The sequence below is a fragment of the Sceloporus occidentalis genome, unplaced genomic scaffold, assembly GCF_023333645.1.
Source record: "Sceloporus occidentalis isolate IW3139 unplaced genomic scaffold, rSceOcc1.0.p SCAF_2, whole genome shotgun sequence".
NCBI lineage: Eukaryota > Metazoa > Chordata > Lepidosauria > Squamata > Phrynosomatidae > Sceloporus > Sceloporus occidentalis.
In genome coordinates this window covers 125,084,924-125,104,722 of record NW_028316982.1, presented here as the reverse complement: position 1 = coordinate 125,104,722, position 19,799 = coordinate 125,084,924, and the positions used below count along the sequence as shown (strand labels likewise).

At 40.9% G+C, this 19,799-nt stretch overlaps 1 protein-coding gene across 3 annotated transcripts in view; it reads left to right on the top strand.

The window, feature by feature from the left end:
* LOC149318983 (PDZ and LIM domain protein 1-like) overlaps positions 1-19,799 on the top strand; it is a 37,986-nt gene that overhangs the window by 3,526 nt on the left and 14,661 nt on the right. For 2 of the 3 annotated variants that reach the window (XM_089510864.1, XM_089510866.1), the window contains exons 2-4: positions 448-599; positions 8,944-9,028; positions 16,291-16,484. In XM_089510864.1, coding sequence (XP_089366990.1) covers positions 448-599; positions 8,944-9,028; positions 16,291-16,484 — 431 coding nt within the window. Of the gene's footprint in view, positions 1-447; positions 600-8,943; positions 9,029-16,290; positions 16,485-16,707; positions 16,779-19,799 lie in introns of all 3 variants that reach the window. The other variant, XM_089510865.1, reaches the window with a different exon arrangement.

Sequence of the window (19,799 nt, the reverse complement as noted above, 5' to 3'; positions counted from 1 at the left end):
ATACCTCACTAAACTACAGATCCCAGGATTCTGTAGGATAGAATCACAGTAGTTAAAGCTTTCATGCTGCAGTGCGGATACACCCTACGTCTAGAGTGAATACTAGCATAAGCCACACTTTTGCTCAAATATAATATACTTTCTTTTAGAAAGTTATTAGTTATTGTTACTATTGCCACATGCCATGTTAATTAAGAACCAATAACATTTCTTTTCAGATAAAATTAGGATGCAGTACTGAATTATTTGTTCTGGGTGCTGAGTTCATGAGTGGTGGATTTGGGGATTATGGATTCAGTGGAAATGTTCAGAGATAGTCTCACAGGAGCTAAATCCTTGTTACTTTCCTACAGCTTTACATTCCCCAATGAAACAAGGGAAACATTATGCAACTGGGACTATCTCAAGTTTGTTTCAGTGACCATTTTTGCCTCTCTTTCATTCCAGGTAACCCCTGGTAGCAAAGCTGCAATAGCCAATTTATGCATTGGAGACATTATCATTGCAATTGATGGGGAAAATACAGAGAGCATGACTCATCTAGAAGCACAGAACAAAATCAAGGCATGCCTAGATGAGATAACTCTGACAGTGTGCAGGTAAGTGGTATCAGTCACTAACAAAATTAAGGAATTTTTTGTATGGTCTACTGACATTCAATGTAGGAATCATGTGCTTGGCTACCTTTCGGCATTCCATTTTATAGGTAAATTCTTTAAAAGTAGTGCTTTTTTCTTCAGAGAAAATGGTAGGTGAAAATTTTGTGCAGCAGTCTTCAATTTTTCAAAACTCTCTTGATGGCCTGAAGCTCAGTCCAGATATCTGTCAACTTCTTCATCTCATCTGGAGAACTGCATGATTCTCACCCTTTTCTAGCCAAAAACTACAAAGCCAAAAATAAAAATAATTCCCGTACACACACATACGCGCACGCACATACCGTATACACATTTGAGCCAGTGTGGTGCAGTGGATGAGCGTTGGACTAGGGTTCTGTCCCCACTTAGCAAAAAAAATCCACTGGGTGACCCTTGAGTGAGTCACACACTTTCAGTCCAGAAAACTCCGTGATAGGTGAAGTAAGTCGGAAATGACTTGAAGGCCCACAGCTCTGTGTGTGTGTGGGGGGGAGGGGGGCATACAGTCCCTGACCAATTGTGTTTTAACCAATTTTTGATGTGAATTTTAAGGATTTTTTTCCCTTTTATATTCAGGGATTTTTTGGTAATGGGCAGGCTAATACAATTTAGTGATATATCTAAATTTATTTACAACTATGTATTAATTTCCTTCCTTTTTTAAAAAACAACAACAACCTTTTAACACTATGGGAATATCAGGAATGTATGTAGTGGAGTGAGAGCCAGCATGGCGTAGTAGTCTCTTCCAGCTCTATGATTCTGTGACTGTGAATATGGATGTCTTCACAAACGTCTCTGTTGCCTACTTGCTATTGTGTTTTATTTTGTGGTTTGTGTTGCAAAACAATGGAAGCACAATGCTACAGTGGTTAAAAGGCTCCTGCCTATGCATACAGCATAACCGTCTTTAGCCCCAGAGAAGTAGAGGGAGGGAATACCCAAACAGGCCTCTCAGGCCAAATGATGAGATGGATCAGTGACTAGCTCAAAGAGTATGTAGACAGATCCTCAGATGCATTTGAGGAAGTAAACTTAAGACTAGGAAAGTTGATGCTGCCAACTTCTTTCTTTCCGTTAGTCTCTGAGGTGCTGCAAGATCTCTCTACATACTGATTCTACAGACTAACATGGGTATATCTTTGAATTCTTGCTCAAAGAGGTTATTCAAGAAGGCACTTAAGACGGATCTCTTCCGGTGGGCATATCCACCTGATTCTATATAAAACCATAATTAATGCTCCACTCCCAATGACCCTCATAGGACTATAATAGTTGCTTATATATTTTAAGGAACTAATAGGAATGTTTAATTCAGTGTTAGTATTTTATAGTTTATATTTGTATTGTACTGTATTTTTAATATGATGTAATCCCGCTTCGATCTTCAGAGAAGCGGGAAATACAAATAAAAATTATTATTATTATTATTGTCAGAATAAAATTTAATTCCCAGATCTAGGTCAGATTCACAGGCAAGAAGGCATGGATGGCATGGCATATATGGCATGGCATGGCATTGCATGGCTAGTAAGGAATCCTTTATCACCCTCTTCTGGGACTTGTGCTTGGCTTGGGTCAATGGAAGTCCTGGCCTTACTGGACCCTCTTGTCCTTGACCTTCTGGACCCTCTTGTCCCACCTGCAGTCCTGTAATGGCCTTTGCTTCCCCTTCTCATGAGCCTTTAAGGTAGTGGAAGGGAAGCCCACTGAGGCCCCTTATGGTACTGAGTGGCATGCTCCCCTCTGCTCCAGTCTGTGAAGAACCCTCCACCTGCTGTGACTTTAGCCACCCCCATATCCAACACAGACACAGAATGAAAGTTTAAAAAAAACCCTAACTCATGCAGGCTATTCTTGTAAAAGAAGTATTTTATCTGGAGACTTAGGCTGCATGTGTACTGCAGAATTGATGGAGCTTGACACCATTTTAACTGCCATGGCTCAATTCTGTGGCATTCTGGGGTTTGTAGTTTTGTGAGATATTTAGCCTTCTATGTCAGAGAAATCTGGTGCCACAACAAACTACAAATCCCAGGATTCCATAGGAGGTGTCATGACAGTTAAAGTGGTGTCAAACTGCATTAATTCTGTGGTGTGGCAGTAGCCTAAGTCATGTACTTGATTGGCAACTTACAATGCTTTGCAGCTTTTCTTGAACAAGTTCAGTACAAGGAACTTTGAAGCAGAACAATATGTATACTTAAGGAGTGCTATGGAATTCTGTTGACTCACTGCATCTACCTCACTCTTCTGAGAATTCCCTGGCTGGGGTCAAAGTCTGTTTTGTACAACCCAGTTTGGCATGATGCATATCTCTGTGTCTGTCTATATATGGATATTCAGGCAGACTGGCTGCTTCTGGAAGTGCAACTATAATTTATGGCTGTTGGCTGTGTATTTCTCACAAACCTAGTGTATGGGAAATTTCAGAGAATTTATCCTAAGCTTTTTGCTTATGCTCTTGGGATTGCTTCCCTAGCTTGATGATTTTGCTGCTACATGTCTTGAGACAACAGTCCCATTCTGTCATAGAATTTTAAGGCTGCATGTCCAGATCTTGCTAACTATTTTCTGCAGAGTTTTGTTAACTACTTCCTGCAGAGTTCTGCACATATAATCTGGACCAGGTATCTGACACAAGACAGAGAAGGGACCATTTTCTGTTGCTTGATTAATAGTACAGACCACCCGAAAATGGCAGTCAGCAGGCACCTGTTTTAACTTCAGAGGGACGCCACAACCGCCAAAATGCGTAACGTTCCTCTGGAGTAAAAAGGACCCGGTTCTTCCAGGTTCTTTTTTTGGCACCTGGATTATGTCATGAGTGCACCACTGGCGCACTCGTCATGTAAGTGATGTGCAGCTATGTGCGGACGCTGCACATTGCTTACGTAAAGATGGCGGCCCCCATCTGGACGGGAGGCCGCCATTACGCTGCCGCCCACATGTACTAGGGTTCTAGAGTGTGCATTTGCCACATGCTCTGGAACCCTAGTTTTGGCGGCACGATGGCGCTTTTGGCCTGATTGTCTCAGGCCAACATTATGTTTAGTTTGCTATATCCAACTTTTCCTGTGGATCTTGTTGTAGCTGTAGGTACTGTACTTCAGTATTGTTCACATCATGCCTATACTTGTACATTTTCTGTCTCTTCTGAGACAGTGCTACTTGAACAATGTCTGATGAAGTTGTTTTTCAGTATGTATGTGGGGCTTACCAGTTATTGTCTGAGTTTTGCTTTTTAAAAAGTAGATATATGTAGAGAAACAAAACAAAACAAAAAAGCCGCTTGCAGTTATCCAGCAGTGGAAAGACAAGCTACTAACAACAACAACAACTGGACGTAGTGGTGGCAGAGATTCTGTTCTGTATGTAAACTGAAAGGCTGTTCACTAGTTCTTAGTCCTAAGAATAGTCCTAGCATATCACTGCAACCTACAGTACATTATTAATGGTAGGAGATTTATAGCCTGATCTTATCCATTTTTACTGCACCTTGTAAGTATAGTTGGTCCTCCATTTTTGTGGGTTTAACATTTGCAGATTTGATTACAGTGGTCCCTTCTTTTATGCAGGGGATCCGTTCCACCACCCCCCCCCCACCAAGTAAAAGAAATTCTGCATATGCTTGAGCCCCATTAGAAGTAATGGGGCTCATGCTTGCAGGGCAGTGTGCGCACGCCACAGGCACATGCACCATTATTCCTTCCACCACGTGGCGCCGTTTCTTCCATTGCTTCTTTCAGCGTATGCTGAAAGCAGCGTATAATGTGCCCGTGGATGACACGGGCACACTGTATTTGTGAGTTTGTCTCTGTGCATGTGCTCTTCCTCCTCCTCCTTCCCAGGATTTTTCTCTGGGGGGAGGCCCAGAAGGGAGGCAGCAGCTGGGAAGAGCACACACAAGCCCCATTCACCTTTCCCTGTGCTTTTAACCAGTTTGCCTGATACTAGTTTGCATGGATACTAGTTCCAGTGGAAAAGGAAAGGCACCTGGAAAGCCTAAAGGTACACAGTAGTCATACCATTGACTTCAGCCATAGATCATGCTCCCTAATGTTGCCAGACCTCTGGTGCAGTGCCAGATAGGTTTTCTAGAAGTGTTCTTGGAACTGATGATTGGATGTGGAAAGCTTCACCTGCCTTGCTGATTGCACAAATACATCCTCAGGCAGTGTATCTCAGTAGCTTCCCTTCCCTTCACCTATGACTAGAGGTTAAAAGGAATCTTTCCTATCTGTTTTTTGTTGTATGAATTAACAGGGATGGCGGTGAAGAGTCCCCAGGGGTTGACACATTTTAAGAAACAGGGCTTGGGGGCAGTGTTATATCCTTTGCACACTTTGTAGGCTCAGTCAGGACTACTTGTGGGTCCTGTTAGGCCCGTGGGACAAAGGTTCCCCTTCCCTGTTCAAAACAGTTTTGAAAAAGAGAGTATGTAGCTAAATCCTTGGTGGACATTAAGCAGTGGTGAAGGAGGAAACAAAGGGAATTTACCCATACAAAGTTGCTGTTAAGGAACAAAAAAAGCAAATTTTTATGAGTAATTGTTAGAGAAAGAAAAACAATGAGGGTGTATTGTCATGTAAAGGGCAACAGAGTGTATGTGATCTGGTCATATAGTTTGCTTTCAGCAGGCATGTTCAGTGTTTAATCTCCAGAAGTAGAATGCAGAGGTTTTGATTCATGTGGGAGATATACCATTACTCTGTGTATGGAGAGCTGTGGAAGCTCTAAAGGTGTCTGTATTCGCTTACATACACTCCTTATTTATCTTACTTTGATTACATTTATGATATTTAACGTTATATTTTCATTACATTTCTGTCGTGCCTTTCCTCCAGTGAATTCAAGGTGACATATTTGGCACTCCTTCCCTGTCTGTCCTCATAAGAATCCTGTGAGGTAGGTCAGGGTGACCAAAGCTACTGCAACACTGGTGAAATAAAAGAGTTTGGCATCACTTTAACTTACATGGCTCAATACTATGGTATTCTGGGATTTGCAGTTTGGTGGGATGCCAGAGCTCTGTGATGGGTAAGGCTAAATATCTCATGGCAGTTAAAGTGGTGTCAAACTGCTTTATTTGTGTAGTGTGGATGCACTCCAATTGACTGGCCCAAGGTCCCCCAATGAGTGTAATTGCTCGTTATCTGGACCTCCCATGCCCCTGTCCAACACACTAGTGATTATACTGCACTAGATTTCTATATATACATATAAATCAGCATGTTCATATTTGTGTCATGAGCCTGTAATAGCTAGGGATATTATTTGCTGTATATTTCCTGCCCACAATGAGGACTAAAACAGTCTCTTAAATGTTAGGTTTCTTTGGAACTTTTGAATTAAAGCACCTTTAATACCAATGACCTAATTAGAATGTCATTTTAGTAAGGACATCCATATCAGTCATATGGATTTGACCTAAAATAATTCTAAAACATCTCTTTCTGCTTTTCAGTGGAGAGTGTTTCAGACACCTGGAATATTAAGGTGTTGGGCACTCACTAGTGCCTGCAAAGTTGCTGGGAACTGCAGCTGTTTTGCTCTCTTTGAAAGGCAGCTGTTTTATATTTTAGAAAGCTAACTTTAGCCTGCAAGTTTGGAATGCTGATCTTTAAATGGAAGATGTGAGCTCACAATTCTTTCCTCTTCCACTGCCATAATAAAGACCCTGGGATTCTTAATTCTTAGCTTAGTAGAATTCCTTTTGTCTTAGCAGCCTTGCATGCCAGAAATAAAATTAATCAACAGTTGGGACAACTGACCAGCTCCCCCAAAACACTTTACTGGGATGGTGTGGATGTTATATTGCACTCTCTTAGTGTTTAAGCACCATGCTTTTACATTCAGCAGACTTTTTGCCCGTTCCTTCCTTCTTAACATTAGTTGCGTTATACTGTCTTGACAGATTTGGATACCTTCAGTTTGAATAAATACCATTCTCTAAGTCAGGCTTGTGGGGTCTGCTTTGTTTTTACTAGCATCCTAGCAAGAGCCTAGTGCAGAATGCATATGCGTACAATTAAAGAATCCTGAAACCAGGAATTTATTTTGAGTACCAGAACTGAGTTGAACTTTCACACAAGAGACCTAGGCCTTGTCTACCTTGGCTAGAATCCTCCAGAACAGCCCAGAGTATCCTGGCCCTGCAGTTGCCCTGAACTGCCCTGGTTACCTTGGCCTCTGTTTCCACACCATGACAGCTGTCTGCACAGGCATCCTTCTGAGCCACCTAACACATCCACTGCTACTATGGGTCTGTTGTTTCTGGGGTCAGAATGAATAACCCATGGTGGCAGATGTGCTGGGTGGCCCAATGAGATGCCTGTGCAGACAGCTGCCATGGTGTGGAAACAGAGGGCTCTGAATCTTCCTAGAAGATCTATAGCACCAGATACATTTTAACCCTGATATGTCCTGGTTCTGGTATGAGACGTGCCAACACTGGACTTCCCACACGAGAACAAGGGCTGTGTACAGTCGGCCCTTCTTATACACAATTTTTTAATACACAGATTCAAGGATCCACGGTTTCAAAATGTTAAAAAAAGTATAAATTTCAAATATCAAACCTTGATTTTCAATATTTGGATTGAAAATTACTATTACAATTATTATTACTGGTTTAGGGATGCAGACTAGTGACAAGCAGGTGGTAGTGAAATTTCTGTCTAAGTTCAGATCAAGATTGTTTTTATATTTTCTTGAACAAGGGTATGCATAGCAACCCTTTCATGCATTGTGTCTTGATGGATTTTAAGCAGCAATGAAGAAGAAGAAGAAGAATATCACATTCTCCTTAGATGTTTCCTTAAGGATGGAGTTCTGGAGTGACTATTTTTAGAAAGTTACATGTAAAGTTATTCCAACCTAGGGAAGAACAAGTGTGGTGGAACAGTCAATATTTGATTGGCATGAGAGACTCAATCATTTTCTAGGTGATGATAGACCAGTTAGTTTTTGGTCCATCCATGTAGCCTAACCCACCCTGCAGGATTGTTATGAGGTTATAATGCAATTATCTCATGCTCCAGAATTTCTTAAGGAAATATATCAAAATAAGGTTTAATGTTGTTGTCTCTGACTTATTAGATGACAGATAAAAAAAAAACCATTGAACCATAGATGTTGCACCTGTAATAACATCAAAGCAGAGTCTATCTTGCTTGTACTCCATCACGGTAGTTATTACAAAGGGCTAAGGAATTACTAAGATACAGCTTTTTCTAGTCTGTTCCTGTGAGCCGCTTGGACTATTTCGTTCCAAGGTTTTAACAAGTCAATTACTCAGCAAGTAACTAAGTTTTTAGATTTGACTGATATAACTCACCTCTCTATGATTGTGCAAATATTGAATGTATTTTTTTAATTAAATGCAATTTCTGTTTTAGATGGGTAATATGTACTGTTGTTGTTGTTAACTGCCCTCAAGTTGACCCCAACTAATAGCAACCCTGTCCTCAGATTTTATTCAAATATATATTTTACTATGATGTTTTAATGGTCTGTTGACTGCATTAAAGACATGGTGATGATGATGACAGTATGTAAAGTAGAACTGTATTAGCAATTGCAGATGATGTATATGCTTATGTATAAGTCTAGAAATTTTAGTGAAAAATTTACATAAAAACTTGGGTCAACTTATCCTTGGGATGTAAGAACTGTAACTTTAACTCTTATTAAAAAAGGAATCATCTCCTTCTTTGAGTAGAGTAGCAAAAGGCTTCATCCATCCTGGAAGAATCTAAAGGATACACCAACCCCTTCCATGGTGCCACTTCTGGCCTTTTTGAATGCCTGCATGGGAAAATGGTGGTAATGGTGACTCTTTGGTGCGTCCCTTCAAAGAAGTGCCAAGACATATGTGCATTTTCTTAGCCCCACTCATGCCTGGCTACTTTCCCCAAACAACATACAGCCAACATTTACCATAGTTCCATCCACACCCATCCAGCCTTTAGGGTGAGCACAAACACTTATGCCTACCAAAATTTTCTAAGTTTTCTTTGGAATAATTTTCTTTTGCTTCATCCTTTATATTCTTTGTTACATGATCCTGGGTTTTATCCTTGACTATGGTTCATATAAAAATCCATAATTTTGGTCCTAAAACATACTCTCAGTTTATACACGAGGTCAAACTGATGAGATTGACATACTGTGAGCATCCCAGGCAAACCCTGAATTCTGGGGAATTAAAGTTTATGGAATTGTCAAGCCACAAGTACTATACATATTTATTGAAACCGATATAGAGAATACCAAAGATGACCATTGGCTGTTCCTCTTGCAGAAGTGAATCAAAAATTTGGTCACCAATGGTTACTGAGGAAGAGAAAACAAATCCATACAAGATGAATCTGGCTTCTGAACCCCAGGTAGGTACTATTAATGACCACCTGTTCCTTTTCACCAGTTGGTTCCCTGTATTCACAAATATGGTGGCTTGTGGAGGCACTGCAAATTGCTTTTATTTAACTGCTTCTCAGGTTTCATTTTAAATGTAGAATCATGCTTCTTGTTTAGCACACCTGTGCATATCAGCTTGGTCAGATGAAAAATTGGTTGTGTGACTGCATCCATACATTTTGGGTCCAAAGACAAGTTCCAAAAATAGATGTTAAACAGCTTGTTCTTAAAAACAGACGTTGCGATAGGGAAGCTAAACTTAGCACTGTTGTGTATGAGAGCAGCATTCCATTTGGCATTCAGATTCAATCCTTGTGCAAACATATTTGTGATACTATTTCTAGTCTGAATCAAGAAACATTCCCAGAATATTGGGTGGGAGCAGGGACAAGGTGCATGCTGGAGCATGCCTTGAATTAGAATGTGAACTTGGCATATTTCAGACTAGTAATCAGTATAAAGTTTGCCAAGTGCTCTTCTGCTTTGTTTGTATAACTCTGCTCTCTTGGTAATTACTGTTTTTTTTGCTCATAGAGCCAGCATTCTTTGACAGATCATTTTATTTACCTAAATGTATTTGCAGATTGCCTACCTGTTTTAGATTTACCCGTGGTGTTTATGACTCCAGAGAGCCATAAAGAATACAGTGGTCCCTCCTGTTCCTGCCCCCCCCCCCAGAATCCAAAATTTTGCAAATATTCAAGTCCCATTGTTTCCAATGGTGGGCTACCATTAGGGACAATGAGACTCCTCCCCCCCTCATTCTTCTCCCCAGTACCAGGGCTGCTGGGGCTTGTAATCCACACTAGCCACATGAGGACTCGCTTTCTTAGTAGCGCTTGGGGCCTGGCGTGTACATGCCCGTCCCCCTCCCCCACAGCCATTTGACGTTTCGCACGTCCATTGGCTGCAGTGGAGGGGGCGGAGCAGGGCATGCACACACTGGGCCCCGAGCACTGCTGGAAAAGCAAGTCCCCATGCAGCCAACATGGATTACAGGCCCCGGCAGCCACAGTGCCGGGGGGGGAGCAGTCAGTGGATATCGAGGCACAAGTGTACAATGAAAGGCATTCTATCTTTGGCTTGTGTTTCAGAAGAAACAAGCTAAATTGTTATGATTAATCTATCAAATGTATAAACTGTAGTAAGAAACTTTAGTGGTAAAAGAATGGGATCGCATATGCATGTGTTTCAACCTCAAGTCAAGACTTGCATGAGTGAAACAGTAATCACAGATCACAGAACCGTCAGAACTGTATAGCTCCTGACATAACCACGTCAGCAATCTTCTGTAGCAAGCATTTCACAGATTCAGCTGCAAGTTCTTCAGTATTTGAGACATTATGTGATTAAGTAACCGCTTGCTTAGCATGGCTACCTGACTGTTTATTCTCTTGGTGTAGTGGAGGAATGCTCATATATAAAGGTATTATGCCAGTGCGAAAGAAGGCTACACAAGATGTAGTGATGCCAATTTTGAGGCTTGAAAGACCAGCATTATACGCCGGTGTGGGGGCAGGGCGTGCGCACACCACCTGCCCCCACACCGCCCACCTGACCAGACGGCAGGTGGTGTCACGCTGCATCTTCAGTACAGCGTTTACATGTGCTGCTCCAAAGAAATGGCGAAAAGTTGCCTCCGCTGCAGCTAGGGTGCCCTTTCCATGGCGCAAAAGGACCCACTTTTTGTTCAATTGTTACAACAGTGGAACACACTCCCTCAGAGTGTGGTGGTGTCTCCCTCCTTGGAAGTCTTTAAACAGAGGTTGGATGGCCATCTATCGGTTTTACTTTGACTGAGAGTTCTTGCATGGCAGGGGGTTGGACTGGATGGCCCTTGTGGTCTATTCCAACTCTATGATTCTACTTTTGCTAATCTCCAACTGCATATATGCAAATATATGTATGAAACAGTACCACAAACACCCCACTCTCTTTAGTTTTTCATCAAGCCTTGATCCCAGTGTTGGCTTGCTGCAAAAAAGTCATTGGTGGCTAGGATCTTATGTAAATTAGTCATTTCAGAGCACTTTTGTCCTATAGCCTCATGGAATGGAACAGCCTGAGGAAAATGTTTACTCTTTCATTAAGTCTGTGCTGTAACTTTTTTCTTTGTCTAAGTAGTGTCTCTTACAGAACGGATATAGCCTAGGTACTGATATCAGGAATTTGCAGATGACATCAAATTAGGAGGGGTAGCTAATAGCCTGGAGGACAGGATCAGAATTCAAAATGGATTTAATAAATTGGAGAGTTGGGCAAAAACTAACAAAGTGAATTTCAGCTGGGAGAAATGGAAGGTACTACACAGGCAGAAAAAATATATGAAAGGTCAGATATAGAATCGGTGACACCCCACTTGACAATAGTACATGCAAAAGTGATCAGGGAGTCCTAGTAGACCATAAGCTGAACACGAGTCAGCAGTGTAATGTGGCAGCTAAAAAGGCCAGTGCTATTCTAGGTGGCATCAATAGAAATGTAGTGTCTAGCTCAAGGGAAGTAATAGTGCTACTCTATTCTAATTTGGTCAAGCCTCACCTGGAATACTGTGTCCAGTTCTGGGCACTTCAATTCAAGAGGGATATTGACAAGCTGGAGTGTGTCCAGAGAAGGGCAACCAGAATGGGGAAAGGTCTGGAAACCATGCGTTATGAAGAAAGACTTAGGGAGCTGGGTGTGTTTGGCCAGGAGAAGAGATGGTTAAGGAGTGATATGATAGCCCTGTTAAGTATTTGAAGGAATATCACACTGAGGATGGAGCAAGCTTCTTTTCTACTGTTCCAGAGAGTAGGACCCAGAGCCATGGATTCAAACTATAGGAAAAGAGATTCCACCTAAATATTAGGAAGAACGTCCTGATGGTAACAGCTATTCAACAGTGGAACAGGCTGCCTTTGAGTGAGGTGGAATCTCCTCCTTTGAAAGTTTTTACACAAGGGCTGGGTAGCCATCTGTCAGAAGTGTTTTGATTGTGTCAAGTGTGTTGACATTAGGAGGAACTTCCTGACAGTAAGGGCTGTTCGACAATGGAATACACTCGCTCGGAGTGTAGTGGACTCTCTTTCCCTGGAGGTCTTTAAACAGAGGCTTGATGGCCATCTGTCAGGGATGCTTTGAGATTTTCTGCATGGCAGGGGGTTGGACTGGATGGCCCTTGAGGTTTCTTCCAACTCTATGATTCTATGATTGTGTATTCCTGCATGACATTGGGTTGGACTGGATGGCCCTTGTGTTCTTGCCCAGCTCTATGATTCTATGGCCTAGTTTGTTTTGGTTTTGTCCTGGATCTTATGTACAGTGATATGCGTGTTGTGTAAGTGTATACCTGTTATTCATGAGTGCAGTTAGCTAATCTCATGCCTGTGCAGGGCAAATAAATGAATGGCATTACTTTTGCTGTCCTTCCAGACTTGATTTGTTTTTGCCCAACTGTTGCCATGGTTGTTTTAAAACAGGCTACTGCATGAATTGGCTTTCCTGAAGCTTTCCTTTTAAAGTCTGCTGTGTCACATCCTGTAGGGATGAGGTAATTGTTGCTGTTTTGTGTATCTGTTTCCATGGGAGAGTGTGCATGGAAAGTTATAGAACCAGGGTGTGCCAGTTGACATTTGATAAGAAAGCAGTAGCTGGCAAGAACAATGAGGCAGGAAGTAAACAGTGTTAGCTGCCACCATTCTGAGATGTCTGGTGAACTTCATTGGCTTTATATTACAGTCAGTCCTTCTTATACACAGATTTGTTATACACGGATTCAAGCATACACGGTTTGAAAATGTTCCAAAAAAGTATAAATTTCAAATATTAAACCTTGATTTTCCATTTTTTATAAGGGACACCATGTCATTATATTTAATGGGACTTGAGCATACACAGATTTTGTTATACACGGGGGATCTTGGAACCAAACCTCAGCGTATAACAAGGATCCACTGTACTCATTGTTTCTATTGGATGTTGCTTTAATGGATATGAAATGCTTCAGGAATGTGGAAGAAAGAGATAGGGAGCTGCTTGGACTGTTTTTATAGCCCACCCAGGGAGGGAGAAGGAGCGAATTGTTATCATTCACATTTCAAAGTACTTATTTTTGTCAGTATATGCCCAAGTACCCTAAAAAGAACCAGATTCCATCTGATCCTGAAAGCTAAGCAGGGTCAGCTCTGGTTAGTACTTGGAGTGGAGACCATCAGCCACTACTAGTTCTTGAAGGCTACATTTCAGAGGAAAGAAGTGACCAAACCACCTCTGAGAATTCCTTCCCTAAGAAAAAAAGGCATTTTGAAGGCACATATGCATGTGCGCACACAGGCAATAAATGCTGCCATTTTTCTCATCATTTTTTTTTTACAAGAGGAAGAATTAAAATCTTGAAAGTGGTCTTTTTTAACCTTTATTTACGAATTTCATGATTTCTGCGCTTTTTGATTCTGAATACTGTATATGGGAGTATTAAAAGGTCTGGCTGTTTACCACAACTGTTTAGGAAAATCTTATTTGTGCTGTAGATTAGCTGCTTTCAATTATCTGGCAGTTGACAGATTCATTTGAAATGTAAATTGTGTTGATGACTTACTAAGAAGTAAAGTTTAAAAGTTAATGTAGGGGAAGTACATTCAGACACTCAAAAGTGGTATACAAAAGGGTGCTTAGCTTTTGGATAGTAATTCTAAGTCTCCAAAGTATTTACATCAAACTAGACAGAAAACATTCAGGGGTATCTGTGTTGGCCATTGAACAAATACAAACAAAAATCAATCAGTGATACCTTTATTGGCCAGGCGAAATGCACAATATTCTTGTTACAAGCTTTCGAAGCTCCATGGACTTGTTCATCAGGCTTCAGTGATGGCGAACCTTTTTGGAGCCGCGTGCCCCAACTAATTTTTTTATGTCACTGGGTTCTACCAGGTGCTGAGGGTGGGGCTTCTGCTCTCTGGGGGTGGAGCTTCTGTCCTTCAGGGGTCGGGTTTCCACCATCCAGGGGGCAGGGCATCCACCCACCTTTTCCTGGCCTCCGTCTGTCTGGAGGGTAGGGGCCAGAGGCAGGAGCCTCTGGCTCCTCCCCATGGAGTTTGCCGGCCCTGACTGTCCCTTAGGGACCCTCAGAGGCCAGCAAACAGTTGGAAGCCAGGAAATGGACTTTGGAGGATGGCAGCCAGAGGCGGGCTGCTCTGGTTGCTGCCCTCTGGAGTTTGCCGGCCGCTCCTTCATTCACCGTGCCATTTTAGACCCATAGCTGTTTCTCCGGAGCCTATTGGCATGGAAGGCAAGCGGGGAAGAGGAGGACTGGGCACAGGCCTGTCTCTCTTCCCCTCGGACCTTTTCGTGCCCCCAGCTGTCTCTCCGGAGATAGCTGGAGGCTGGCAAAGGTCCCTGGGGAGGAGCCACTGGCACACGCCAGTCCCTCCTCCTCCTCCAGCCCTTTTTCCAGCCTCCAGCTCTTTCGGATAGGCAGCTGAAGGCGCCTCTGGCTCCTTCTTCCTAGTACCATTTTCTGGCTTCCAGCTGTGTCAGAGAAACAGCTTAAGGCCAGGAAAAAGCAGAGAGGAGGAGGAATGGGCATGCGCATGCCTGTTCCTCCTTGTTCTGGGCCCGTGCCTGGTGAAATGGTGTCATGTGCCACCTGTGGCACATGTGCCATAGGTTCACCATCATGGGGCTAGATGCTTGGTTTGTAACATCGTGCTTGATGATATTGAATCATCACAAAATCAATGTTTGTGCTACTTTCTGGTTAACTGTAAAGTATCTGTATTTGCTGTTTACTTGCTAAGTATACAGTAAATGTACTTGCTATTGCTATCTGTTGTATAATTAATAAGAGGCCTGTTTTCCAGTAATTCAGCTGAAGTTTCATACATTATACAGCATATGTAATGTTGCTGTATAACTATTTATTGAAATATCCTATGTCCTGTACCATTGCACCATGCACTTGTTAGAATTAATACCCTGACTTAAATGAGTAGAAAGCAGTTTATGAGTAGAAAGTAGTTTAGTGCCACTGTTTAGTGAAGAGTGAAATTTTCAAAATGGCTCTGTATGTCCCTCTTGCAAATCCAGTGTATTTGTAGGAATTTGGGAAACTAGAGTATTTGTTCCTTGGCTAGTTGATTTTTAATGCATAGCCTTTGGTACAGAAGGAGGATCTGAGTGTGTCAACATGTTGTTGCCTGAAGATTTTAATATAGGCAATTGCCATTTGAACAAAGATATGTTAGGCACTTAGGGGGGATACAGACCAGCACTTTGTGCTGGCCTGTGGATGGAGTCAAGAGAAAGGATGGAGAAAGGATAGCCTGTGGATGGAGAAAGGAGATCTTTAAAAAACAAGTAAGGCACGTTACAGACCGCCCTCAAGTGGCCGTTCTCCCGCCACTGCCATTAGCTGCGGCGGGAAGCCCCAGCGGCCAGACCGCGAGGCTTCTGGCCACAGCGAAAAAGGAGCACCAAAATGGCGCTCCTTTTTGGCCTCCGGAAGTGGCGCGCAAGGCGCGCACTTGCGGTGTCACTTCCACTGCGCCACGTCTGGAAGCACAGCGTCCACGACATAAAAATGGCAGCGCCCATGTGGATGGGCGCTGCCATTTAGGACGCGCTCCACGCGTGTTGGGAACAGGACCGGTTAGGAAGGGGCAACCCTTCCTAACCCTAGCACGCCCCTTCCTAACCCTAGGACGCGCAGAGCGCGTCCTAAATGGTGGTCTGTAACCCGCCATAGTGTGTTGAAATATGACTTGTAATTTATTTCCTTCTTTAAAAAAGAGGTTTCTCCTGAACCTAAAACAGCCCACTTTGGCCAAAACCATGGCAGAATTCTTGCTTATGTTCTCTAGACAGCATGGGGAGGGATCATTTTTAGCAAAATTAATTATTAGCAAAATTATTTTTTTTGAAAACACAGGTAAGTTGTCTTCTCCAGCCCCTGACATTTGCACAACATTGTGTTATCTTAAGGTTGTCTTTGGTTTCTCTTTGTTTTAGAAGGTTTGTGTATATCATGGCGCCAGAGAAGTTCAGGGTGAAAATCTGACTGCTGCTGTTGATTTTGATTTGGTTTTGAAACTATAATGAATGTCTTGGCCATAGATTTCCTTCTTCTACCTGCATCCCCGCACTTCATAAGTAAACGAGCAGTGTTTTTCACATATTCCTCGTACATTTGTCTGCCGCTTTCCACCTGCATGTCAAATGTTTCTGAATTTTGGCTCTGCTTCCTTGCATGCAGGAAGTAAGGCATATAGGAAGTGCACACAACAGGAGTGCTATGCCATTCACTGCCACCACTGCTACCAGCACTTCACCTAAAGTCATCAGTGCGCAGTACAATAGCCCAGCAAGTCTGTACTCCTCAGAAAACATACAGACCTTCAACAATGCAGTGGAGTCCAAATCTATGGGTGACCTGGAGTCCCATAAGAAGTAAGTGGCTTCCTGTTTTATTATCTTTTTGCTCGACACACAGCAGTGCAAGCACGGGCACTGAGGAATTATTGTCTGTATGTGCGTGTGGCAGGTATGTTATAATGTTTCTCAAAATTGTCTTTTTCTTTCAGGTTGTTCACTCGGCTGGTGTGATTTGTACACACCAGTTGTTGAAGATGGCAAAGTAAAACTAATGATTGTTCCTTTCTTTGTTCACCAGCTACCTGCAAAATTTCAACGTGCTTTCAGTATGACATACGAGCCTTTAAAATTGTCTCCCCACTCATGCAGGTGCCAGTTGCTTTTATTATGACATAATAAATTGTTTTTATTATTTTGGTTCTCTTGCCAGTGAACATGGTGTTCCATCCTGCAAAAACCACACAAATGTCCCATGTTTTTGGCTGTATGGGTTTTTTGTGTTAGATAGCGTTCTTAATGGTCTCAATAGACTACATATATGGGTTCTGTATTTGTACAGCATGTCATTCAGAACATTCTAGAAATGAAAAATCATGAAGCACAAATTGCAATCCTGCCCTTCATACACATGACCAGGATGTGGCCCATGTCTTACCATTCACTTCCTTCTCATCCACCACAGCAAAGACATGTCAATTTGTGCATTCATACAACCAACCTTACACCCTTATGGTATTGCACTCATTTTCATACTTGGCTGGTGTGTTGGCCATTGGAACTCAGTGGGACTTTAGGCATGCATTTTTAATACATTTCAGCTCTAAAATATTCTGACCAGCGGTGGGAAAATATCTTTAAAAGTAATTAAACTTATAATTTATTTATTTTTTAAAAAAGATACTTATTGAAATTCTAAAACATAAAGTTAAAACATACAAGAAAGAAAACAACACAGAAACATACTGTTAAAAAACAAAATTTAAACAACAAAGTCTACCCCCCATCTCCCATAGATAAAAATACTTTCTGTTTCCCTTGGATTGTTTCTAAACTAATTATCCTAGATTTCCCTCTGTGTTTTATAATGTGAATCGTTAATAAGCTTCTTTAATATTGCCTGCAAGAAACAATGGCCTGTTACAGACTGCCAAAATAAAGCTGCTTCGAGTCTCTTTGGAGGTATGCTGTTTAAATAATGCATGCATCCTAAGAATCCGGAAGCTGCACCAAAGCTGCACTCCAGTGCTTAAGAATGGAGTGTGGCTTTGGCGCGACCTCCGGACTCTTAGGACCCATGCATCATTTAAATAGCATACCTCCAAAGAGACCCGAAGCAGCTTTATTTTGGCAGTCTGTAACAGGTCAATGTCTTTTATACCAAACAAATGAAAAAACTTGACCATCTATACTTCAGTATATACTACTATACATTTATACCTCAATATATCCACACAATTTGGTAATTTATTAGTTTTCCAGTGTCTAACAAATACCACTCTAGCTGCAGTTACCATACAGCTAATTACATTACTATGCTTCATTTTTCTTTTATTTTCTACATTTACCACATTTAACAAATACAATTCAGGTTGCAACAGTAATTTAAACCCCCAAATCCTCTGTATCCATTTGCTTATTTTAAACCAATATTTCTTAAACTTTTTACAACTCCACAATATATGGAAAACATTTTCAGCAGCTATTACTCTCTTTGTACAGTGTTGCCAGTTTATCTGGGGTAATCTACCCTTGTAAAGACTAAAGATTTTCCTTGAGTGTGTAAGAACAAGTAAATTTTGATCCCTTAATTCAAATATCATCCATTGATTCATTTGTATATTGTGTCCCACATTTTTGGCCCAACTAATCACATACTTTTAAACTTATTTTTCTTCATCTTCAGACTGAATAACTACTTTTACAACTGAATAATAACTTATTCATTTTGCTTATCAATTGTCTATCATCCGTACATAACAATTTTATAGAATCTGACTTCTCATCCTCATATTGCCAGATCCTCATATCCTCTTTCACCTTCTCTCTCAGTTAGTAGTATAATAACTATTGTAATTTGATCCCTTCTTTCTTCAGTTCTTGGTGGTAATAAAATAAAATAAGTTAACCACTTTCTCTCAGTTAACATTGGCAAAAAAAACTCTTTTAGAGAGTGTCAACCAGATATTTTGGGCCAGATTCTATCCTTATATCTTCCCCAACTCTTAATAAATATCTTCTTATAACATGATTTTCAAACCTTGCATTAATTTTAACCTTCCCATACCATAGGTATCCATACCATCCCATCTTCAACTCATGACCTTCCAAAGCTAAATCCCTTTTATTTTTGAGTGTAATCCATTATTTTAGCCACGTTAAACTGCCTTAAAGTAATTTTTAAATTTGTTAACCCTCCTCTCTCTTTGGCATCTATTAATACTTTCCATTTAACCCTTGCTTTTTTCTCTAGCCATACAAATTTAGATGAACCCTTCTGTCATTTTGAGTATGGAGCGCTTAAAAAAAATAATTCGGACTGTCTGAAATATATAAATATTTTTGGGCAAGATACTAATTTTGATGACAGATACTTTTCCTAACATTGACAAATGCTATCCCAAACCCTTAAACAGTGGATTTCAAATAATTGTTGATTTTTAATGATATTGTTAATGTCAAATATCTTATTTTATTTACAGTTTCATAACCAAGTTTTTCTTAGCTAGTTCTTCCTTTTCTGAAGGGGTAGGGAGAACCTCAGGAAAAAGACAAAAGGAAAAAAGAAAAAAGAACAAAAAGGGGAATTTATATCCACCTCAATCTTCTCTACCCCTTTTCCACCAACTGCAAAAATGAGAAACATGGGAAAAAAGAACACATATATCAAGTAAATGATAAAAGGAAAAAGAAATTTCCAGTCCAAATTACAAGTAAATTAAAACACGGATTATTTTTGAATATTGGTCAGAGAAATCAACAAAAAATGATTAAAATTAGATCAACTAAATAAACATTAAATCAACCAAATAAACGCTAAAACTAATTACATAATCAAAGCATGAGGTTTCACTTGTGTGATATTCCTCTTCTATCACACTCCCATAATGACAAAAACAGCAATCTAAAAAGTCACAGATAAACTATAAAATGAGTAAAGTTATTCTTCATTAAGGTACAGTCATAATGACAATGACAATTAATTGCACTTCTATTGTTGGACAAAGAAATTGATTACAGGAAGCTCCTAGTAGTACAGAATCCATTATGTATATAAATACAGAGGTAACAGCTCAGAGAAGCACAGGTAGACAACAGCCTTTATATTTTCACAGTACAGAGAACTGAATCTTGTTATTTGAACTGGTAGTGCAGGGTGTTTGTGATAAAATG